General features: G+C 42.6%; 1 protein-coding gene across 1 annotated transcript in view; it reads left to right on the top strand.

Moving 5' to 3' along the window:
• abca2 (ATP-binding cassette, sub-family A (ABC1), member 2) overlaps positions 1-26,286 on the top strand; it is a 167,218-nt gene that overhangs the window by 111,436 nt on the left and 29,496 nt on the right. The window contains exons 28-39 of the mRNA XM_039620969.1: positions 4,816-5,037; positions 6,575-6,677; positions 7,726-8,051; positions 18,743-18,956; positions 21,194-21,299; positions 21,379-21,490; positions 21,595-21,655; positions 23,453-23,627; positions 23,722-23,837; positions 25,109-25,256; positions 25,460-25,583; positions 25,871-26,003. Of these exons, the coding sequence (XP_039476903.1) occupies positions 4,816-5,037; positions 6,575-6,677; positions 7,726-8,051; positions 18,743-18,956; positions 21,194-21,299; positions 21,379-21,490; positions 21,595-21,655; positions 23,453-23,627; positions 23,722-23,837; positions 25,109-25,256; positions 25,460-25,583; positions 25,871-26,003 (1,840 nt within the window). The remainder of the gene's footprint in view (positions 1-4,815; positions 5,038-6,574; positions 6,678-7,725; positions 8,052-18,742; positions 18,957-21,193; positions 21,300-21,378; positions 21,491-21,594; positions 21,656-23,452; positions 23,628-23,721; positions 23,838-25,108; positions 25,257-25,459; positions 25,584-25,870; positions 26,004-26,286) is intronic.

The raw sequence follows: 26,286 nt of genomic DNA, 5'->3' as shown, positions 1-26,286 counted from the left end.
ATAACCAAGGGAAGCTTCGAACGGGGACAAACCAGTGGAAGACGAGGTAAGTGAGTTATGAGCGTATTCCATCCAGGGTAAATAGGTGACCCAGGAGGTGGGGTTTTGGGATGCTACGCATCGTAGCGCAGCCTCTAGCTCCTGGTTAAGCCGCTCAGTCTAGCCATTAGATTGTGGGTGGAAACCAGAGCTTAAACTAACTCTCGCGCCCAGAATAGAACAAAAGGTCCTCCACACTTGTGAGGTAAACTGCGGGCCCCGGTCAGAGACAATGTCGAGGGGAATACCATGGAGCCGGAAAACATTCTCAATCAGGGCTTGGGCTGTGTCAGAGGCGGAGGGTAGTTTTGCAAGCGGAACGAAGTGAGCCGCTTTAGAGAATCGGTCGGTTATGGTGAGGATGACGCTCTTTCCCGAGGAATGGGGAAGACCTGTAACGAAATCTAATGAAATATGAGACCAAGGCCGGTGAGGCGTGGTGAGCGGGTGGAGCAGGCCTACCCGGTGCTTAGTGGATAATTTATTGTGGGCGCAAACAGCGCAAGCAGACACGTATTCCTTCACATCCTTTCTTAAAGTCTTCCACCAGAAATGTCGTTTGAGAAGATCAATGGTTCTACTCACACCAGGGTGACATGAAAAACGTGCGGTGTGGATCCAGTGAATTACTGCTCCACGGGCAGCAGCGGGGACAAAACATCGCCCGGGAGGTCCAGTACCTGGGTCGGGGTCTCCCGGGAGGGCCTGGCGGATAACCTCCTCAATATCCCAGGAGAGGGCGACCACCACACAGGTGGGGGGGAGAATGGTGGTTGGTGACGATGTTTCCGTGTCTGGGGAGTACTGACGGGAGAGCGCATCTGGCTTGCCATTCCGTGAGCCTGGGCGATAAGAGAGAGTGAAGTTAAAGCGGGTAAAAAACAGAGACCAGCGGGCTTGTCGGGAGTTTAATCTTTTAGCAGTCCTGAGATAAATCAGATTCTTATGGTCAGTCCATATGAGAGAAGGCTGCACGGCTCCCTCTAGCCAGTGGTGCCACTCTTCCAAAGCAAGTTTTATGGCCAAGAGCTCCCTATCTCCTACATCATAATTTCTTTCAGTAGGAGTGAGCCGGCGGGAGAAGTAGGCGCACGGCTGGAGCTTACCTTGAGGCCCAGACCGCTGAGAGAGAACCGCCCTGACTCCGGTGTCGGACGCGTCCACCTCAACGATGAATTGTTTAGTGGTGTCGGGGTGGACTAGAACGGGCGCCAAAGTGAACAGTTCTTTTAACTTAGTGAACACTGTGTGGGCCTCTGGGGGCCAGGTGAAAGGTACCTTAGAAGAAGTGAGGCGAGTGAGAGGCGTGGCGACTTGACTGTAGTTTCGGATGAAACGTTGGTAGAAGTTTGCAAACCCGAGCAAGCGTTGAAGCTTCTTCCGCAAATCCAAGACTGGCCACTCCAGAACTGCCTTGATCTTTCCTGGGTCCATCTTCACCTGCCCTCCTGCTAAGATATAGCCCAAAAAGGAAACTGATGAGGCGTGGAACTCACATTTCTCTGCTTTGTCAAATAGTCTGTTCTCCAGTAACCGTTGCAGCACACTCCGGATGTGAACACGATGCCCCTCCATGGTCCTGGAAAAAATTAGGATGTCATCCAAATATACAAAAACAAACCGCAGGGGCATTTGTTAAGCCGAACGGCATGACCAAATACTCAAAGTGGCCCAGTGGAGTGTTAGAAGCAGTCTTCCACTCATCCCCTTCTCTTATCCGGACCAGATGGTATGCGTTTCGCAGATCCAACTTCGTGAAGACAGTGGCTTCCTGGAGAGATTCAAAAACAGAGTTAATTAGCGGAAGAGGACATTTGTTCTTTACTGTGATGTCATTTAAGCCCCGGTAATCTATGCACGGCCGCAACGAACCGTCCTTTTTCCCCACAAAGAAGAAGCCTGCAGCGACTGGGGAAGAAGAGGGCCGAATAATACCTGCCACTAGTGATTCTTGGATGTAGTTCTCCATCGACTCCCTCTCAGTGCGAGACTGGTTATACAACCTGCTAGAGGGTAGCAGGGCTCCAGGTAACAAGTCAATGGCGCAGTCATATGGGCGATGAGGCGGTAGGGAGCGAGCCTTGTCCTTGTTAAACACTTCCTGTAAATCATGGTACTCGGGTGGGATGGAGGAAATGTCAGGTGCTTGTGAAACAGGTGGGGACGGATTTGTTGGTGGAGCGGGGACTGCCGATCTCAAACAATTAGCTAGGCAGAACAAGCTCGAACTGGCATTCCCTCTCCTCCAGCAAGAGCCGAGAGCGCCCGATCTGCATCGGCTCCGGCGGAGGAGGTGATGGTGAGCGAGCGCACGCTGCTGGGGAATCAAACGGGGACAGGGACGGTGACACGCAGAACTCCGGGCGCAACACGGGTTTCGGCGGTTTGGGCCGCCGTTCGGTCTCTCTCTCCCGCAGGCGCTTATTTATTCTACGGGCGAGAGAGACCAAATCCTCGAATGATTTAGCTGCCTCGTAAAATGTGAGTTGATCTTTCATTTGATCATTCAGGGAACGTAAGAAAATTCCCCTTGGGGTGAATCGGGCCAGCCCACGGCGGCTGCCACGGTGCGAAACTCCACCAAATATTCCGCAATACTACGCCTGCCTTGGCGGAGCTCCAATAGCTGTTGAGCAGCATCATCCTCAGAAACCGGAGAGAAGGTTGCTTTAAATTCTTCAAGGAAGTCATCGAAATCGCACTATGTATCGGGTTGGAAGATAAATATGCATCAGCCCACGCCAACACTCTTCCCCTCAACAGTCCCACAAAGTGGGAAATCTTGGCCGCATCAGTGGGGAAGGCGAGTGGCATGCGACTGAAGAAAAGAGTACACTGAAAAAGGAACCCCCCACACTGGTCCAATTCGCCATGGAAGGGTTCCGGCGGCGGAGACGTCGCACCACGGTACGCTGGGTCGGGTTGTTTTGCGTGCATCTCGCCCTGTGTCTCGCTAAGTTCTTGGAACTGATTCTGAATCGACTGAAGTAACTGATCGTGCCGGCTGAGCATGGCACCCTGCTTACTAATAGCTGAGCGTATTGGGTCTGCTGGATCCATTCTGGCCAGGCCGTACTGTCATGTGCCGAGGCGCGCGAGCACCAAAGGATCCAAAAGCAGACTCAAGTGCTAGCAGGAAAAACACTTTATTATAATAACAAAAGGCGACCCGGGAAAACCAGAGAAGCAAACGAGGAACTGAAAAAACCCGGGGAAACAAATGACGCGAGGAAGCCAGAATTGGGATCGTGGGAGGCTGCAACAGAAAGGGGAGAAAATTACTAGTGAGCCGGGAAGCAGGGGAACACAACAAGACAGGGTTAGGGTAGTTGGCTTACGATCAGAGTGGGACCGTGGGGCTCGGGAGGAAAGTGTGAAAGTCCGTGGGAAGGAAATCCGTGGAGTTAGTGATGAGGCCAGATGATGCACCAGGTGATCCAATCGAGCAGGAGGACAGGCAGGTGGCAGATACTGGACGCCGGATCGAAATCTAAACACAAGAAGGCAGATTTAACGCAGTTCAAATAAGACATTAGCACAACATTTTCGCGGGGGTCTAGTTACCACAGAGAGGTGATTAACAGACTGGCGTGGAGCATCCGTCAGCGCAGGGTTAAGTAGTCCTTCAGGTAATCACCCTGATGGAAAGCAGGTGTGCTGGTGATGGCCCAGCCTGGGGGTGTGGCTACCCGAGCATCACACACACAGACTCCACAGACACAGGACCCCCGACCATGACATCACCAACCTAAGGTGTTCTGGTACTATGTCTGCATATGGGCACCCTTATGTTCAAAAATTGTGTTCAGTATGAACAAACTGTGATTTGCACAGAAGCCAAAAACAGAACCCTGATCTGGTTCGGATCATTCACCCCCCTTCAGGTTTCACTGCCATTGTCCACGTGAGTGTTGAAGTCTCCAAGTAAGATGACAGAGTGACTAGATGGAGCAGTGATGTAAACAGTCCAGGACCTCTCCAGGAGACTGGTTCCAAACCACAGCCATGTGTTGAGCTGATCTTGCTATAGTTAGCCAGTATCTCTCAACCTCACACACTAACACAGACTCCTTCCCCACCAGAGAGGTGACATTTCATGTTCCAGCAGCCAGCCTCGATATCTGGGGATCAGACTGCCAGAGCCTCCATCCCTGACCACTGCCTGACACATGCAATGTTTGAATGGATAAAATGTCAGCCAAAGCACAGACAGAATATCTGTGGAGGGATATAAACATGGCAGTTCACAGGCACTTCCATTCACGTCTAACAGAATTTAAGATAACTGAACAAACAGGTGTGCACAGCTTGTAAATCTAAATCTTTATCTAAGATGACTTAAAGTTGAGTACATTTTTAATGGAAAGAATAGACTTTTTGTTTTATAAAAACGCGCAGTTATCACTCTCATCATGAGTTTAGATGCTTCCATTAGAAAAGACGTTTAGAAAACAGAGTGCTCAAAACCATGAATCTCATAGCTTGTTTCAGGTTTTAGTGACTTATATTGTCAAAATTTAGGTGAATATTTTCATGAGTTTATTAGTTAATAAATACAAGTAACAATGCTACAATATTAAATGTTTTTTTCTTAGTTTTTTTTTCTTTAGATCTTTTTTTCTTTAAAAAGTTTTGCTCATGCTTCTCGAATAAAAATGCTCATAGTGACCAAAATAGTGTGAGCACTACAGAATCATACAGACAGGCGTTGTGATTACTGTTCTCTTCAATATTTTGTCAGTTTGTCTATTTCATGTTTTCACTTTTTCACTTTAGGAGATGCAGAGAACCCCTCGTCACCAGAGCCAGAGGTGCTGGAAGGGCAGGGCACATTCAAGTTGGAGGGTTGGTGGTTGAAATTAAGCCAATTTCATGGACTTATTATCAAGAGGTTTCACTGTGCCAAGAGGAACACCAAGGGTCTCTTCTCTCAGATCCTCCTGCCTGCCTTCTTTGTCTGTGTGGCCATGACCGTGGCATTATCTGTGCCCGAGATTGGTGAGATTTTACTTCTTCTTTGGTAGGTTTTAATATTGCTGCTGTCCTGCCTTACCAAGAAGATAAACAGGACTGCAGAAGTTGTCTATATACTGTTAAACAGTTCAATATTTAGATTATGGTGAATACAGTTTTGTACAGAGCTTTTAATACTTTACAAGTACAGCTATTTAGAACGGCTAAGCTGGCTCTCAGCAGTTTAGATGATATATGTTGTTGTGATTTGGCCATATGTAAATAAAACTGTATTCAATTTCACATTCATCGAACAGTCTTTGTTTGTAAACATCTTCCTAAAATATAAAAACTTAAAGTTCAGTTTTGAAAATGTAAAATACGTGGATAAAACTTTACAAGACAAATGTTTGAACCAAAGTATTAAAATGAATCATGAAGGGGGTACACTAAGATTAGCAGCAGAGAAACTGAGTAATAGAATAGAATAGCCCTTTACTCCTGCACGATTGACAACGACAATAGAGTATCAATGGTAAGACAGCAGGAACAAATATATACAAACAACAGAAAAGCACATTTTGGAGAACAGGTTGCAAAGCGTTTAGAAGTAGTGCAAAGGACTCTGAGTCCATGTGTGAGTGACTGATGAGGGTTACTTAGACCAGATTGTTGAGGTGGGTTGGCAGGGTGGGGTGTGGGGGGATAGTGTCTGAATGGCCCAGGGGAAGAAGCTGTTTGTGAGTCTTGAGGTCTGGAACCTGACTGACCTGTAACCTGAACCAGAATGCAGCGGGTCAAACGGGTAATGCCGCACATTTAGTCAGCAGGCGAGACTGTGATCGCTGCCACCATGATTGTTGATTTTTTTTTGGAAAGCGTGAATGGCGAGGAAGACCAGGAGTTTTACAAACAGTGCTAGAGATTCATGTCCGTGTCCTGCAGCAGCTTTTCACTGACCTCATTAATCACCTGAAATGTTTAGAAGCCCCCCCATACTTGTAGCAGAAACACACTCACATACATATTGTTGCACAGTCACAGTGCTCCATGCCTGTTCATTGTATTGTATTAATTGGTGCATATTGCACGATCTAGCAATTAATTAATTCATGTTTAAATTTAAATTTTACATTTTATATATGAACAGAGCAGTGTAGTTAAATAATCATTTTATGCTTTCATTTTTAGAAACGGAGGGCATCAATAATCATAGACTGAAAGCATCACTTTGTCATCTTGTTGTTATGAGTCACAGTTTGGCTCAATGTGACTCGTTTTGCTTTTCAAATTGTGGAACTCCTGCAGCCAGCTACGAAGAATGAGGGATATACCAGGGTGGAGGGTAGCAGTAGCTGGTGAGCATGCTCACTTCAGTAGATATTGCAGATATTTAAATTATTTGTTTATTTTATTCATTCAACAGTTAAAACAGTGGAGCTACTAAACTAATGGAATGCATGGGTCGACCTTGCACATGGTTTCTAGGGCTCATTGCACTTTATTTTTACAATTAGCTGTAAAATCTATGTAAAAAGATCCCTGATTAATGGATTAATTTTCTGTGTGAATTATTTTACAGGAGATTTGCCACCCTTGATCTTGTCCCCATCTCAGTATCATAACTATACCCAACCGAGAGGCAACTTCATCCCTTATGCCAATGAAGACAGACCCCAGTACAGGTAGAATGATGTTTAATTTACTGATAAACTCATATGACTCGTGCAGATTTTTATTATTAAAACTAAATATTGCAGATGTTTCTTTGACAGTGAAGTTACTACACATTTCTGGGTTTTTCCCTGTGAAACTCAGCAGCTGTACATTTACCAAACAGAAACTGTTTGTGTTTCACTTTTATATTACTCAACACTAAAAAGTAACTGTTTATGCTCACTCCAGTGCTAGCTAGCCTGAAGTAAAGCAGGTACAGCAACTTGATTGACAAATAACAGTGTGTAGGCAAAAAACTGTGTTTGACCAAGTATTTCTGTGAATTAAACTGGAACATGGCGTCATGTTTACAGCAAATCAAAAGTCAACATGCTTGATATTATTTATACTAAACTGTCTGTCAGGTTTAATTAGTGTAGGTGCCCTGATTATAACTGTCCTACGTAAGTCCCCATACTGCTGTACCAACTTGTCTCTTGCTTAGTAAACAGCTGCATATAAGAAAGCTCTACCAAGACATATAAAGGGTTTCTGGTGCCATGTAGTGAATCATCTCTACATCAGTAATGAAAGGATTTGTTTCAGTATATGTGGCACATGCTAAAGTTGTGTGATGGCTGCAGTGAGACCAGGGAACTGATTTCATCTCATTTTTATGATTGAAGATGTATGTGCTGATTGTTTATGCCTGCCACTGTCACCCTTACACACAACAGTGTGTGCCAAAGTGACCTGTGTTAAAAATGATATAGCCTTGTGTTAGCAGGACTGTCAGCGATGAGTGTGCCACGCATAACTATGGTTCAGGGTCATGGACTAACTCATTCAAATAATCTTATATATTACTCCATGGAGTCCTGTCACCTCGACCTCGAGCAGAGCTTAGCAAGGTTAACCAAGAGAAATCTTATTAATCCAAATACTGGAGCCTTTAGATGTTGAAATAAGCTGTTACTTTAAACAAAATCCTGGTGCACAGCAGCATTTTGCTCAAGTCAACATTGACACAGTGGAACAGAAAGAAATGTCACTGACACATCTTTGGTCCACTCTCAGGAACAAGCTGTCACCAGACGCCAGCCCACAGAAGATCATCAACACCTTCCGCCTGCCCTCGGGTATCGGTGCTACTTGTATCCTCAAGACCCCCTTCAACAGCACCCTGGACCAGCTGGCACAAACCCTCAACCCCAACGCCAATAACTCCAAAACCCTAGCTGCCAGATACTTTGATTCTATGTGTCTGGACTCCTTCACTCAGGGCGTCCCCCTCTCCAACTTTGTCCCCCCACCACCTTCGCCAGCACCTTCAGATGACCCAGACTCTAATTTTGAGGACGGTCTGTGGAACCAAACAGTCACTCCTCCAATTACAGTTCATAGTAAGTGCTTCCATAATATGTGTGCAACCCATTTAACATGTGTAGCTGTATATCTGAAAATCAAGACTTGACTTAAAACTAAAAAAAATTAAAGGAACACTTTGAAAACACATCATCATGCTGGATGTCTAAGGTGATGTGGTCCAGGTAATATATTAAGAATGAAGGATCACACATCCATCCATTCCATCCATCCATTCGCTTCCGCTTATCCTTTCCAGGGTCGCGGGGGGCGCTGGAGCCTATCCCAGCTGTCATAGGGCGAGAGGCGGGGTACACCCTGGACAGGTCGCCAGTCTGTCGCAGGGCCAACACACAGGGACAGACAACCATTCACGCTCACATTCACTCGCACATTCACACCTAGTGACAATTTGGATTATCCAATTAACCTATCCCCTCAAACTGCATGTCTTTGGACGGTGGGAGGAAGCCGGAGTACCGGAGGAACCCACGCAAACACGGGAGAACATGCAAACTCCACACAGAAAGACCCCGGCCTGATGGTGGAATTGAACTCAGGACCTTCTTGCTGTGCGGCAACAGTGCTAACCACCGTGCCACCGTGCTGCCGCGGATCACACATCATTTGATGAAAATCATCAAGCTACAGAGGGCTGAAGTCAGGCACCCCAGAAGTCATAGTGAAAAAATAATGCAGCATGCAAGTATATTTGGTGGAAAAATTGATTGCAGCAAAATGGTAGTCACTATTTTGTATGACCCCCACATGCTTGTATGCATGCCTGACAATGTCGAAATATCCTTCTAATGAGATGACAGTCTCCTGGAATATCTCCTGCCAGATCTGGACACACCAGTGAGCATCTGGACAGTCTGATGTGCAGAAGCAGAAGATATTCTCCCACAGGTGTTCTATTTGAAGGGAAGACTGGGGGCCACTAAGTAGTATCAGTTCCTCCGAGAATTGCCTGGATGCACCAGGAGGAACCCAGGACCCACTGTCACTGACAGCTGCCTAGCCTGCATAGGCTTGTGCATCTGCCTGACCATCACTGACTAACCAGCAAACTGGTCATACTGGTTGATGTTACAGACTGCATAACTTTCTCTATGGCTTCTCCGGGCCCTTTCATGTCTGTCTTACGGTAATAATAACAGGGCACCACTACTGGACCTGCCAACTCTAGTATGTTATGGCAAAGGCCAGTCAGGCTCCACGGTGCTGGGCAGTGACCACAGGGCTGATGGGTTAAGGACTTTCTGCCCATGGCGAAGCGATCAAAAGTCTGGCTGTACTTCACAGCAAAAGATGCAAACTCAGCAGCCTGCAACAAGTGCTTTAAGCTGATACTGTGATACTGTGCAAAGGAGGTAACACCTCGAATCTGATGAAACACCTGGCGACGCATAGCGTTTTTTCAAAAGCACTGTATTTGATAGCTTGCTGCAAGACCTCACACCGAGCACATCTACTGCGGGTATGGTGCCTGTTATTGGACACGGAGTTAGCAACATCCCCCAAGAACCCGTAGAGTAGAGTCCTGGCCCCTAGCGCTGCCAGTGTAGCAGAAATGATGACGGATGATGATGGCAGCAGCAGCCGTTCTTCTCTGGGCGAGTAGCTTAATGTTGTTCGTGTGTAATTTACGTTGAGTAGGCTAACCACATTATTACATTAATGCATGTAAGGTGAACTAGCAAACACCGTCATAGTTACATGCGGCTGTCTTCTTGCTTGATAGAATGATACCATATATGCCCCTGTTAAGGTTCAGATATTGAGGGGAATCCAAAAATAACCACAGATCCAGCCGGGTGCAAATTAGACGACATTTTAATGAATTACACATGTGTGAGTTCAACAGCCCAATCAGTATTGAACTATCTTACAATAGTCAGACAAAGGTTTTATAGGGTTGGGGGTGATACTGCCCCCCCCCTCAGACACAATACAGCATACGTCAATGCAAAACCACAAACGTTCAGTTAACTTTGACATAGTTTAAAACAGAACATCATCTTCGCGTCGAAGCCAGGTGCTTCCCCCAGCTCGTCTTCGCTGTCGCTTATCTCTGGGACATCTGGTGTACTTCCTGGAACAGACTACCACGTACGCACCCCACTTTGCAGTCGCAAGCAAAACATAATTAAACTCTTACCTATATAAATGAGTCTATCTAATATGTGTGTGCGTGCACGTGCGGGGGTGCGTGTGTGCTGTGTACTGCGTATGTGTCATGACCTCTCTCACTATATGTGTCTGTATGTGTGTGTATGGGTGTCTCGCCCTTAAATGCTCTCTCATCTCACCCGTTGCACTTCTGACCTGTCACCAGAACAGAGGCTCATCCTTACATGTAATACCCTAACTGGAACTATATATGTAATATGTTGAGTAAATGTTTAATCAAGAGCCTCTACTAAAAGCTTAATACAGTTTCATAACCTACTCACAGTACTTGCACTCAGACTCTGCTTTCAGTTTCACTTCTGCAAAGCCTGCAGCTTCAAAAGCCTATAACTTCCTGTCTCATTTTGGAGTTACTCTACGTGGGGCCTTTTCTTTCACCATGCAGTCTGCATACCAACATTTAAGATTATAAATTCAACTCAACAGCTTAAAGTGGTTATAACTGCTCCTGTAATAAAGACTGATATGATACCAATATATTTGAACATCTGAATGCATCTGAATGCAACATCACTATTAATAATGAAATGGTAATGATGATTATAAAAATAGTAGCAAATAATAGCAGCATAACATTTCTCCTCTTGACACTCCCTCTCTCGACCTCTGGACCACCAGAGGTCGCCATACATTATGTTGGGTCACTCCTTGGCCCACTCAGCTGCTTCCCTGTCCACCCATGGCGTCATGGGCACCTCGGTCACTGTTCCTGCTCTGACCCTCTCTAGGCATACAACCTCATGTCATCTAGGTGGTCTTAGTAATAAAATGCCCGCTCCCACTTGAGAACACTTCATGCTTAAGTGGTCTCTGCTCCTCTTCTGGGTCCCTCTCTTGTTCTCTTTATACAAACCTGATTCAACCTAATGTTACTCAAAACATGAACCTAATTTTTTATTTGGTTTTTAACTTTTATTTCTATATATTATCCAAAGTTAGTCATCATTTGAAAACTCTTAAAGCGCTGCTTGCACGTCTCTGCATGTGCTTCCTGTTGCTCCTGTGCACAAAACTGTCGCTGCTGCAAGTGCAAGTCACCTCTCACAAAAAATCATCATAACCACTTATTCTACTAAAGGATCAAAGGAAAAACAACCACTTTAATCACTAAGTGTAAGCACATTATCAATAGCTCCTAAATAAATTTCATCATAGCTAAAAGCTGAACTCTAACTGTATTTTAGAACTCACATTTCCTATGTTATAACCTGTTTTAATATATCATTTTATTTCATTTTGCTGCTCTTAATGTTATGATACACTCTAATTTATACTTTATCAGACTTAACCAAAATATATAAGCTTTCTCCCTTTGCTTCTGTTTTGAACAAAAGCTTGGTCACTTCAACAAGCATTTGTTATTCTGTAACTGCATTTTATATCATAAGACTGTGTATGTAATCTTCAATGCTATTCATTCAGGTCAGTGACGCTTTTAACATCCTCATAAAAAGCTCTCCTCTACCCCAGAAATAAATCTATTTACTATCTGTTTCTAAAGCCTACATTATAACAACTTATCCTAAAAATCAAAAAGAAATCACACATTTTCTACTCCTAAAATCTTCACTAATCTTCCCCATTATTATTATTATTCCCACAGTTTCCCTCTAAGTTTGGTGTACAACTTTTTATCAACACCAGCAATTTATCTTCTAAACCGAATTCAGTTCATTTTAATCCTTTCTTTAAAAATAACAATCTCAGCCCCAGTTTTACCATATCTAAATTATCAAACAACCCCAACAGTTATAAAATCATACTAAAACCCATTTCAAATTAAACAAATTAAACCTTAAATCCCTCTCTTTTTGACACATCTCATGTGGCAAAAAACTCAAAATGCTTCACCCAAGCTTAACAAATTAAAAGGGAAAAAAGGTTAGTCATATCATTTCTCAGAACAGCTCAGCAATCCTCCTCTCCGGTATTTTGCTCCGGCCCTAAAAACCTGTACTTAAGGAATAAAATCAATTTAATCATCATGTCAAATCTTCTCGAACTCCTGCTCCCTTCGAAGTCTGGATCCTTGGAATTTCCTGGAAACAAAACCTGTACTTTACATTTCATATTCAACTCCCCCTCTATGATCCAGTCTGTGTCATGACAAAATAAACTTAAATAGAACAGTTATTAATCATGTGTTACCTCAGTTAATGGTAACTTGAGTTACATCAAACAATGTTTCCCTTTTCGCATTTAGCATTTTATAATGTAATAACATGGTCTAACCCAAATCAGTAAAACAGACATTTACTCAAAGCAAACATCAACATCCCCAGAATTAAGTCTTCCACTTTTCCTGTTTGTCAACCTTTTATTTATTTCCCCCCCTTGGTCCAGTCACTCGCATTCACTCACATGCATTCACACATGATATTTTTGCTGATACTGCAGCCTTCTGCGCAAATAATGAAATGCTCCACATCAGCAAAATGAGCTCAATCATTTATTTTATTTCGTTTTCCTTTTTAGGAAAATAGTTCTCTATACTTTTGACTGGATTGAATCGCTGCAATCCTTGTAGACAGAGACTCGCTGCCAATCAGGTCTCCTCCTCAGCCAATTATAATCTGTAAAGCCCACCTGATTTTCATACTTGGTAATTTTGTCAGCGCCGTCAGTTCACTCTCTTCCAGGCCTGCTTAGAACAAAAATGAAAAGAGAGCTGATTATTAGCTCATCAAAGTACAAAACAAAATCACCTGACAGGTTTTTTCTGAGTGCACTACTACAAAAATTTTGGGGCCCCTCTCAGACATATCCATGTCTAATCAAACTCCCTCTCTTGAAATAGAAACAACAGCCTCAAAAATCTGAAACAATCTCAAAGTTCACCCGTTCACTGCAACCTGGACCTCGTCACAAGCTGCACCGTTTTACACACAACAATGTCTCAGGCTCCGACTCAGCCTCAGATGTAAGCCCATTACGACAACATATCCTCACTAAATTATAAATTTCCTGTTCACATCTGCACCTCTGAACAGACCTGACCACCGTAATCAATTATCGTGTTACTTTACCATTATATATTTCACTAAATGATCCTCCCCAGTCACCGCTCCGTTTCCTCTACTGAAAACCTCAGACACACACGCACACAGGAAGTGTCTTCACTCCAGCTAATTTGCATACTGATTCATCTCAACAAGTCAACGTGACAAAAGAAATACATGTTTAAACCTTATCACATTATTGAATTATTTTCATTTTCTTTCTATAAAAATCACTTCCTTTTATCAATCAGTGCAAAAGCACTCCTAACTCACTCTATTAAAACTGCTTTAATCACTTTTCTTCTGTTAATTTCCATAACTCACTCCCCTGTCATATAACTTCTTTGAGTCAACTTCAACTTCAAGCTTTAACTCTATTTTATTAACTATTCACACCATTCTATCACTCATACAAGTAGCAAGCTGATCTTCATTGCGTATGTTTGTGTGTGTTATTTTTGCATATATGGCTTCACAGTCTCACAGACACCTTTCCAATTCTCCAGTTAAACAGTCAGTTTTCTCCTTCCCCGAATTACTAACCCAAATTTTTGATTTCCCACCTTAAATAAAGCACTCCTAGTCTTCAGCCAGGAGTTAGGGCTTGCTTTTCAGGTTCCTGGACACATGATTCTGTGAACAATTCAACCAGAAACTTGCCTTAACATATCCATTGATGTTAAGCTACAATTTCCTTCCGACCGCGGCATCTGGAGAACTGGTCCGGGTCTGCTTTACTCCTGAAAATAACAAACTAAGACATTTTCATTATTATCACGAGTATTTAAACGACCCACTTCTCTCTCTTTCCTGTCACAAATACCAATGATGTCATGTTTATGTCATAAATATGAATGTAAGCGTTTTCTTCCTCGTTACATTTCATGTTAATTGAATATAAGCTGCTTCCTTCGTTGCATGCCATATGCCATGTGATCATCTTAATTAAGTGTAAGCTGCATCTTCATTGCATCCTTATGTATTCGTATTTAATTTATGCATCTTTTCACTGAGCTTTAGATTCAAACTATCTCACTTCTGATTCATTTCAAAAATAATTTCACATGTACCAACTTGTGTATATGTGTTTTCTATTCATTAATATAGTTTTCAGCTATTTCGATTATTTTTACCTTTTGTATTGTTTACCTCGTTGTTGTGATGTGGTGGACATCCCTAAACAATCATGAGTTCAGGCTTCAATTTCAATCCAATCATATCCTGTATTCTCGCAGTCAAACTCATCCAGCTTCATCTCTCACTGGTCCTTTTTCATCCACAGTGTCCTGTTCGGGCTTCAAAGCTCCAGCAAACACAGTCTCAACTCAGCTGTTGTCTTCTTCTCTGTTTCTTTACAGTCTTTTCTTATAGGTTAAGTCCCAGCATGGCAAAATATCACCTTCAGTGCCTTCCGTCTTATTTTCATTTGCTCTGTTTTCTTCTCCATTCATCTTTTCAGTCTTCTCTTCCAAGATTGCTCCAAGCTTGGCAAATATGAAAGTCAGTGCCTTCAAGCAGACATATCACACTGTTCTTCACCAGCATGCATGTTGCATCACGTGCTTTCTTTCATACTGCTGGACTCATCAGTCGTCGTCGGTGTTACTGGTTCGGTTTCTTTTGTCTGCTGTTAATTCTTCAAGTCCACGATGTTCTGTCGGTCTTCATCAGGAGATTGACTGTCCTTGGCTGTCCTTGACTTTCTTCTCAGTTTCAGGGACAAAGTGAGAGATCAAGCTGCACAATTTCGAGCCAAAGACTGGCTTATTTTCTCCCAATTCTGTTAATCTATTGTTCTGCCGCTGTACTCAAGGTTCCAATGTTGAGAGAAGTCCACCTGTATTGGCACACTAAAGCATATAATTAGTATCATATTCATTTTTTATCTTAAAACCTCCATTTGCTTCGTCTGCCTAGAGTTAACTCTCTCTCTCTTCTCTGGGTGCACACTTGTCACACACACACACGGTTTCCTGTTTCTGCAGCCTCTGCAGAGACTTCCTGCAGGCAACAGTCAGACTCTGTCTCCCTTTAAATTTCACAGTCTACAAACAATCAGTAATTCTACTAAATCTTGATCTAAGAACAATACACCTTCATTTCACTCACACACATTTAAATAGAGCTCTTTCACACATCAGAACAATTAACACTTCTTCACACACATCACCATTCTTTAGGTCAGTTTTGTAGCATCAGTCACACAATAATTTCTTGAGTGGGTGTACCAAGTGTATATACTTATGTTTTCAATCAGAAAAAATAAACTCAACCTCTCATAACTTCACTCATGGATTTCTTGAATTAAAGCACTTTCAAACTTTAAACATCCTATTTTACATCACAAAAGAAATATATTTCATACACACTTTTAAACGTTCTAACCTCTTTCGGACATGAATCGTCTCACACACCCTGCCTTTTCACTCACTCAGACAAATCATGCAGAGTCACTCAAATCAAATACTGACAGCATTCACACAGTTAAAATACGCTTTCATACAAGTATTTTAGCCATGCTTTTCATCATCAGAAAGAGCAAGTCAAAGAGAAAAGAAAAAACTGAAACCTCTCATCATCCTCACGGCTTCTCACACCACACACATAACTAAAAATAAAACACCACCATTTATTACTCAAGAGAGGCTACTACAGGAAAATATATAGTGGTCTTAAGTACTGTACAATACACTCGATCTATGTATATTTAAATCATAAGTCAGTCAACTCCTATACATCCACAGTAATGAATTCAAACTCTATTTATACTCTCGTAATAAGCAAAACCAGCCTCTTAATTACAGGCATTTAGCAATATTGGCAAACAATAGTTATAAAGCTCAATACTCTCGAAACTGAAACCACCCTCTCTGCGCGTCACCGCTGCTCATTTACATTTTCACACACACACCATCAGTGCACATCCGGCTGTGCACTGCTTACACAGAGACTGATCTCACACATAGATCCCAGACTTTTTTGCGACCAATTTTAGCCAGTATTCCGTCCCTGACGGTGGCCCGATTACTAATGCCCTAACCAAATTTATCGTAGCCAAAAAAGCGCAAAATAGGAGACTCTAACTCCTAGCAATTTTGAAGGTTCCCAAGATCTTCCCCGCTGTCGACGGTACTATCCCTACTCGCCGGTAGGTCAAGGGTCAGCGTCCTGCCCAGGCGCAAGCGTTACCAAGGAGAAAAGTGCGCTTCTTAACAGACGCCGCTGTCATTCTAGACAAATTTAGAATAATTTGAAACAACAATCTAAGCCCAAAACAGGATTAGGATTGAGGCAGGTCTCCCGTTGTGGACATAGGGGACTCTAACCCACAAAAATGACCATCACACGTAGACCAAATGACCAACGGGACTCTAACCCACACAATGACCAAATTCCCTATCATTCTAAGTTCACTTAGCAATCCAACTGCTTTCTCTTTTCATTCCTTTATTCTCATTACTCAGTACTGTCACTTATACTTCATTATCATTACTTCAACCGGTAAACTTCATGAAAACTTCACCAAAATCAAAACAGACATTCACCAGTAATTTCCAGTGAGTAGACTTTAATTTGTCATGATGTCCAATCTGGCACAGTTTGGAAAATTCAACAGGTATGTGCCTTACCTTTGTATAAGCCGGCTTGTCTCTCACTTTTGACCACTGACTCATATCTGCCCGTCTAATCACCACGGACCCCGGATCTCTTCGTCTACACAAAAATTCCCCCTCTCACCGGACGATGCCCCCAAATGTTAAGGTTCAGATATTGAGGGGAATCCAAAAATAACCACAGATCCAGCCGGGTGCAAATTAGACGACATTTTAATGAATTACACATGTGTGAGTTCAACAGCCCAATCAGTATTGAACTATCTTACAATAGTCAGACAAAGGTTTTATAGGGTTGGGGTGATACTGCTCCCCCTCTCAGACACAATACAGCATACGTCAATGCAAAACCACAAACGTTCAGTTAACTTTGACATAGTTTAAAACAGAACATCATCTTCGCGTCGAAGCCAGGTGCTTCCCCCAGCTCATCTTCGCTGTCGCTTATCTCTGGGACATCTGGTGTACTTCCTGGAACAGACTACCACGTACGCACCCCACTTTGCAGTCGCAAGCAAAACATAATTAAACTCTTACCTATATAAATGAGTCTATCTAATATGTGTGTGCGTGCACGTGCGGGGGCGCGTGCGTGCTGTGTACTGCGTACGTGTCATGACCTCTCTCACTATATGTGTCTGTATGTGTGTGTATGGGTGTCTCGCCCTTAAATGCTCTCTCATCTCACCCGTTGCACTTCTGACCTGTCACCAGAACAGAGGCTCATCCTTACATGTAATACCCTAACTGGAACTATATATGTAATATGTTGAGTAAATGTTTAATCAAGAGCCTCTACTAAAAGCTTAATACAGTTTCATAACCTACTCACAGTACTTGCACTCAGACTCTGCTTTCAGTTTCACTTCTGCAAAGCCTGCAACTTCAAAAGCCTATAACTTCCTGTCTCATTTTGGAGTTACTCTACGTGGGGCCTTTTCTTTCACCATGCAGTCTGCATACCAACATTTAAGATTATAAATTCAACTCAACAGCTTAAAGTGGTTATAACTGCTCCTGTAATAAAGACTGATATGATACCAATATATTTGAACATCTGAATGCATCTGAATGCAACATCACTATTAATAATGAAATGGTAATGATGATTATAAAAATAGTAGCAAATAATAGCAGCATAACATTTCTCCTCTTGACACCCCCTAGCTGCAGAAAAGGCTAACATTGTTATCTTTTTACAACAACAAAACAGCTAACCATGAGAGGTTTTAGGACAAAGTTTGTGTTTTCCATTCTTTAAGCACCGTTTCAAAAGTACCGGTTTGGCACTAGAATCGGATAAAAGCTAAACGATACCCATCCCTAGTGTCTCCTGGTATGCTGAGATACAGCTAACCTCTGGTAATGAAATGTCTTGATGTGCCTCGCTGTAGGAGTTGGCCTGCCTGTGCAGCCTCTGTAGGGTGCAGGTAGTGCTTCATGCCACCAGTAATGACGCTGACCCTCCAGTCAGAAAAGATAAGGAGACAAACACCGTCAGTGGCCTTCATCTGTAAAACCATTTCTGTTTGAGGGTTGTCTCGTTGTTGCCCATCTAGTCCACCTGTTGTTAATATTATTAACACCAAAGCAGCTGAAACTGATTAATAACCCCCTCTGCTCCTTACCTGACCAGATCACCAAGTTTAATTTATGTGATGCCATACTTTGATTACAAAGTGTTCCTTTCATATTTTTAAGCAGAATATTGTTATTATCTTATTATATTTTGCTAATATGGACTAATAGACAGGTGTACTGATGCCTACATTTCACTTTGAACAGTGTCTTGGCTCATTGGGAGAGCTAATAAATAATTTCTAACATAATTTATTCCCCCTGTGCTTTTTCTGCTTTGAGAAGTCCATGTGGACTAAGAAAAAGATCAGCTGAATGAATGATGACTCTTTCACTTTTGCTTAGAGCCTGTTACATCTCCACCTACCTTTCCCTTGTCCATCCATGAGCCGGTGCGCTGCGTCTGCTCTATGCAGGGGACAGGCTTCTCCTGTCCCAGTGGGGTAGGAGGACAACCCCCTCTCATGAAGGTGGTGACCGGTGACATTATGGTGGATATCACAGGCCGGAACGTCTCTGAATATCTGCTTTTCACATCAGACAGAGTGCGGCTGCACAGGTAGGATTGCTGCCTGACCAACTCAACTGAGCCACAGAACAGAAATACTGACAACGTACTGCAAACTGTTGCTTTGACTTTTCAGTGTAGAATCTAATTACACAAAATACTAGTTGGATCACCTTAGTTTAAATAGAATTACAACATATAACATTTAAGTTATACATCATGGGCTGCTACTGGGACCTCAGGACATTGTGCATTAATGGAGAGCCTGAGGCAAGAAGAGCAGCTGCGAGTTCCCCTCAGAGTACACAGCAGGCATCATTATTGAAACATGTGTGAACACACACAGAGACACAGCATGTAAGGCAAAAACAGAGTTTGTACAGTTCTATATTCTTCCACACAGCCTAAGCTCTCTTAGGTAATCTTCAGGAATAGTTCTCCAGGCTTCTTGAAGGATATCCCAAAGCTCTTCTTTGGATGTTGGCTGTTTTCATCATGTTCTCTCTTCCAATTTTTGTCGAGATGATCCCACATTGCTTCAGTAATGCTGGGCTCTGGGGAGGCCAATCCATGACTGGTGCTTAGTGTTTTTTCTATTAAGGTTCGCTTAGTGCTCTGGCAGTGTTTGGGATCATTGTCATGTCTGTGAAGGTTCTCAGTTCAGGTCATTATAGTCTAAGGAGCTCGGAAAGAAAAGCGTCTGGACTTCTTTAAGTTGCTTGAAGACGTTTTATCTCCCATCCGAGAACCTTTTTTAGTTCTAAGAGCAACTGGTGGAGAGTCCCAGATTTTTAAGCTTTATGGGAGTGTCTAAGAGAGTCATGGACCCAGTATTGATCCTCTGCCTAATCACACGAGCCAAGGCGTGAAAATGGATGTGGATGAACCAGTTTGTGTCTGAGTGTGTTGCTGGGTCTGAAGTACACTGGGATGTCGTGCTTGGAGAAGACTCTCCTGAATTTCTCTGATACACCGGCTACATAAGGAACAACAGTGCTGTTCTGTTTGTCCTTCCGATTTTCTCTAGCTGGTGTCTGATCTTCTTTTCTGTGCATCTTTGCTGACTTTATAAATGCCCAATTAGGATAACCGCATGTTTTAAGTGCTTCCTTTACATGTGTGTGTTCCCTCTTTTTCCCTTCAGGCTTAGAGGGAACATGTTCTGCCCGGTGGTGTAGGGTCCTAATTACTCCAAGTTTGTTTTCCAGAGGGTGGTGGGAGTCAAAGAGGAGGTACTGGTCCGTGTGTGTGGGCTTCAGGTAATCTTCAGTGTTGAGGTTTCCATCCTCTTCAATGTTCACAGCACAGTCCAGGAAAGGCAAACAGTTATCCTTTGTGTCTTCTCTGGTGAACTTGATGTTTTTATCCACGGCGTTAATGTGCGCACTGAAGGATTCCACTTCTTGTATTTTGATTTTGGCCCAGGTGTCATCTACATATCTGTACCAGTGGCTGGGTACTCTCCCTTTGAAAGAGCCAAGAGCCTTTCTTTCCACTTCCTCCATGTAAAGGTTGGCTACAGTAGGTGACACCCATGGCACATCCATGTTTGGGCCTGTAGAAACCCTCGTTGTATTTGAAATATGTGGTGGTGAAGCAGAGGTCTAACAGTGTGCAGTCTGATCAGGGTGAAGCTGGTTCTGCTTTCTAAGCAGGGGTCTTGTTGTAGTCGTTTTCTGACAGTCTCCACTGCCTCTGTTGTAGGTATGCAAGTGAAGAGAGAGACTACATCAAAGGACACCATAGTTTCATCTGGGTCAAGTGTAAGTTACTGGACCTTGTTGGTGAAGTCGGTGGAGTTCTTGATGTGATGGTGGTGTTCCCTACATGGGGCGCTAGGATGGTGGCGAGGTGTTTGGCAGTGTTGGATGTGGCTGAGTTTATGCTGCTATCAATGGGTCTGAGTGGGACTCCTTTGTGGATCTTTGGAAGTCTACAGGGTATAACATCCCCTTTGTCATGTATGATGAAGAAGCTTCTCGGATGAAACGTCTTCAAGAAGCTTACAGAAGTCCAGATGCTTTTCTTTCCAAGCTCCTTAGATCATTGTCATGCTGAAAAGTAAAGGCGTTATCAATCAGACACTTTCCAGATGTTATTAATGGTGGATCAATATTTGCTGGTACTTTTCTGAATTCCTAAGTCCATTAATTTTGCCAAGTCATACGCTCTTATTGTAATTGTGCATTGCTCTTTGGTAACATTTCGTCTTGATTTCACATGGATACAGTAACATGCACATACTAGTTTTTCTTAACTATTTTTCTGTCAAATTAATTTTGTTACAGATATGGTGGTTTAACAGTGGGCAACATTCAGAAATCAATCCCAACATCTTTTGGGAGAAATCTACCACCTATGGTTCGCAAAATAGCGGTGCGCAGATCAGCTCAGGTAAGACAAAGACACAATGACTCTAAACTGGACAGGTACAGTATAAAATACTGCTAACAGTGCAAATTACTGTGTTCAGGTTCTCTACAACAATAAAGGCTACCACAGCATGCCAACGTATCTGAATGTCCTCAACAATGCCATCCTGCGTGCCAACATGCCTCCCTCCAAGGGCAATCCTGCTGCCTACGGTAGACACGCCAAAGTGGCCATAATAGCTGCTGAATAAAGTTGTGCTAGTTAGGTTGGTTATTTTTAACTACACAAGAGATTGTTTGTTCTATTTGTTTTGCAGGAATCACAGTAACAAACCACCCGATGAATCGCACCAGTGCCAGCCTCTCTTTAGACTATTTGTAAGTTTCTGTGGCTTTACCTTATATATTTATGTGATAGATTCACATTTGTGACTCATCGTTCACGTAAACAATGAGTCTTCATTGTGGGGTAGCTCTGGAAGAAGAGCAGACCATCTACTAAACGGAAAGTTGGTGGTTCGATTCCTGGCTACTCTAGTCTGCATGCCAAGAATCCTTGGGCAAGATACTAAGTTGTTCTCCGATGCATCCATTGGCGTATGACTGTCAATGTTATATAGAAAGCACATCAATAGATGAAGCACAGAAAAAGTGTTTGTGTGAATGTGGCAGGTTGTATAAAGTTCTTGGAGTGCTCAGATAGAATAGAAAAGCCCGATGTCAGAACCAGTCCATTCACCATTCATCAAACAAAAAAGTTAGTCATAGACTTCCTTAACCCTCAGCTGTAAAACACTGGGTGTTGTCACCCTTCATGGATACGCTACTTTGTGAACACGATAACTCAAGAACAAGGCAACAAATGATTTTCAAATTGATACCATAGGTGCATCTCCTAAAAATCTCAGATAAGTTTGGATCCTGTTGACCTTGACCTCAAGTTCAAAGTCACAGGCCAAGTTTTCTGAAAACCTTGCTAATGTGATAACTCGAGAAAGACTAGGTTAGGAGGCTTAGGAGTAGCACTGGCAGCTGCCAGTATTTTGTCTCTTCTCTTCTCTTCATTGGAGTTAAAGTATCTGAATTTTAGGAGCAGGGCCACGCCTCCAAACAAGTTCCTTTAGCTTCTTATCTATATATGCTCCCCCAGCTCTACAAGCTGTTCGTTCTCGTTTTCGTGCCCCACCCTCTCTCCCCTTTTTCAGTTCTTTCACTTCTCATTAGTTCATGGGGGATCTGCCAGGCCTGGGAGCTGCCGCCAGTCCCCTCTGAAGCCTTGCCAAAACTGCAGCTCAGTTCATGTTTAAGCCATTTACCTTTATCTACTACAAACACTGTCAAACCTAAAATGAGGACATGGGCCCAGCGAGTGAATCCAGCCATATGGCTGATGGCTCCTACTCCCTGAGCCTGGTTCTGCTAGGCCTCTCTTCCTGTTGAAAGGAAGTTCTTCTAAAAGGGAATGCTTCTCCTAGGCTATTGTCTATTAAACCCCTTTTCCATTCGTACCTACTCAGATCGACTCGGCACGGTTTTCAGGGTTTTCGATTAGGTACCTGGTACCAGGTACTTTTTTAGTATCTGCTCGCCCGGGGTTCCAGGTGATCCGACCATGTACTAAAATGTGACATCATCAGACTGAATGCCACCGATTGGCTAGTCAGTAGCGTCACTTGATGAGTCATGAGAGCGTCTCTTTCTATCACATTTAACTTAGCCTACTCGAAGATGAAATGCTGATTTGGTAGCACGTAGTGAGGCTCCAGATGCTTTCAGTGTGAAGTAACTCCAAACTGCTGACATGTCTCACACACCACAGCTGCTCTATCACGTGATGCATACTGCTCCGACGTGCTGAGGTCACTACCTGGGTTACGCCATGTTGCAAGTCTTTTGAGGTACTGATACTGTATATCAGATCATTCCATCCCTAGTTATAACTGTGCTTCGGAAAAACAAATAGCAGAGGAGCCACAACGATGCCTGAGAAGAGGACAGATACAGAGAGATACATTCCCTTAGCTTACTGTAAAGATTGATGTTTAGCTTTAATTTCAGAGAGTTTTGCATAACTTTATGAATTTTTCTATCAAAAGTGCTTTGAAATGACTGTTGAGAACCAAATACTGTATACTGAAATTGAACTAGCTCTTCTCCTTGTTTTTGTACCTGCAGGCTCCAGGGCACAGATGTAGTGATTGCCATCTTCATTATAGTAGCCATGTCCTTTGTACCAGCCAGCTTTGTGGTTTTCCTAGTAGCAGAAAAATCCACAAAGGCCAAACACCTGCAGTTTGTCAGTGGCTGTGACCCAGTCATCTACTGGCTAGCCAACTATATTTGGGATATGGTGAGGATGTGATGTTGCAGATGTGAATGTCTTACTAAATGCTTTAACATGTGTGCAGCTCCTGAAAACAGTTTCTCCTTTTATCTGTCCTCAGCTGAACTACCTGGTACCTGCTACATGCTGTGTTATTATTCTGTTTGTATTTGACCTGCCAGCGTACACCTCTCCAACAAACTTCCCTGCTGTCCTCTCCCTCTTTCTTCTCTACGGGTGAGACATCTGTCTGCACACACATGATTTTTCAGCATGGTTCTGAGTTTCTGCTCATGTTGTTATGTAATTTAGTTGTATACTGACTAGAGATGGCACGATACCACTTTTTTATGTCCGATACCGATATCATAAATTTGGATATCTGCCGATACTGATATAAATCTGATATAGTGTGTTTTATAATCAATAAAAAAAAAAATTTAACATCTTGCTGCATTTTGTATAAGTTCATACTCAAGTTTTAAAAAAACTAAACTAAACTAAAGCTATTCTGTTATACCTGTATGCAAAAAATACACTGCACCCAAAATATTTAATGGTTCAGCAATACTGATCAATCTAATAAACTTTCTTCAACAGAATTGCAGACTGCACAGATCGTACCTTCCCAAAGGAAAAAGTACTATAGCTTACTAGGTTATAAATTTCACTTAACAGTTACTATATACAGTAATGGACTTCTATACATTTTACATCAGATTAAAACTTTGGGTGTAATATTCAGATAATTATTTATTAAAAGCTAGACATTTTAAATGAGAATAAGAAAGAAAAGTATGTCTTTGTGCCCCCTTTTCCCTGTTCATGCCCTATCGGCCCCCTGGCTAAACTTTGCTAGATCCGCCCTGCACAGTTACCAGCCGTCAGCTACGTGAAAAGGATCCTGGTGTAGAAAGTAATATTAAATAAATTCTAACAACAGCTTATCAAGCTTAAACGTGCTGCTGTTGTTCAGCCGCTGGTTTCCTCTTTCTGGTGCAAAGTGGGCCAAAAACAAAGAAGAGAGACGGACTCGCAACAAAAAAGCCGATCAGCTGATCATTAATCAGTTTCATGATTGAAGTAGCAGCAGGTGAGGGAGAGAGAGAGGCAGTCGCTCCATGTATCGGTTGTTAAGCTTAACGTGGGAATGCTTTACAAACATTCAGAGATGAACTTACACAATTGCTTTACTTCTCTCTGGGATAACTTCCTCGGAGATGAAATGCTGGTTTGGAAGCACGTAGCAAGGCTCCAAATGCTCAACCAGATCACCGAGAGGTCTCGCACGCCACAGCCGCTAACAGGAGCCCATTTTGTCATATTGACATGCAAACTCAGAATCTCAGAACAGTACCAGCTCTAGTATCATGCTAGGTAATTTCCTATTTAGGTGCAGTGTTCACAAAATTCTACTACTTGCCTAAATGTAAATTAAATTCTAAGATCTTTTTTTAACATGAAAACATATAGCAAGTTCTCTCTAGTTTCTTTCTTCCCCTCTCCAGGTGGTCGATCACTCCCATAATGTATCCTGCATCCTTCTGGTTTAAGGTTCCCAGTACAGCCTATGTCTTTCTCATAGTCATCAACCTCTTCATAGGCATCACTGCAACTGTTGCAACCTTCCTTCTACAGCTCTTTGAACATGACAAGGTCTGTTGGATTCTTACATCTTACCTCAGACACATCTTGACTAACATTCTGTGAGCTACAAATTTGGAAGAGATGGCGATCTTTGAGTTAGATCACCTTCTCTTCCACATAATCGAATAAATACTACAAAATGGAAAAGTATCTGACATGACCTTTGCCTTTTACTGTATTTCTTTCTTTTACTTCTTTTTTTGTTTTTACAGGATTTGAAAAAAGTGAACAGTTACCTAAAGTCCTGTTTCCTCATCTTCCCCAACTACAACCTGGGTCATGGCCTAATGCAGATGGCCTACAACGAGTACATCAATGAATACTACGCTAAAATAGGTACACTAATAATTGCAATAAAGTTAAGAGAAAATCTTAAACTACTATGATTTATTTAGCAGAGATGAACTAACACCTCTTGCAAGAACCTAAAAGTTGTGCTATACATCCTTAAAGATTTATAAGGGTATTCAGAACACATTCTTAGTTTGGTGCTACAGATTTTATCACAAGATTTGTTGACAAAAAAGATTTCCAGTCTTGCAGGCTTTTTGTTTTCTTCATAATGATTTTAGTAAATTGAAGTGCAAAGCTGTACATTAAGATGCTGTAATTATGTGCTTTAGGGCAGTTTGACAAGATGAAATCACCATTTGAGTGGGATATTGTGACTCGAGGACTTGTTGCAATGACAGTCGAAGGCTTTGTTGGCTTCCTCATCACCATCCTCTGTCAGTACAACTTTCTGAGGAACCCCCCGTGAGTTTTATATACATATATATGTATTTTTAAACTGGATGCCTACCACTTAGTTACACAGAGAATCGTATGCTGAGAGATCTACAGTTATAGTTGGCTGAGGACTGCACTAAAGATGTATTTACAGTATAAACAAAAGGTACCAGCAGTATCAAGATGCTAAACAGAAAAACACTAAGTTTTAGTTAAAGCACAACATTCTGCATGTTTTTCTCAGTTATCACAAGATGTGTTGCAGGGGAGCAGTAAAGCTCAGCTGGTAGTTTATTTTATGATCCAGCTT

Source organism: Oreochromis aureus, linkage group 12, assembly GCF_013358895.1.
Source record: "Oreochromis aureus strain Israel breed Guangdong linkage group 12, ZZ_aureus, whole genome shotgun sequence".
NCBI lineage: Eukaryota > Metazoa > Chordata > Actinopteri > Cichliformes > Cichlidae > Oreochromis > Oreochromis aureus.
This window is presented reverse-complemented; position numbering and strand designations above follow the sequence as displayed.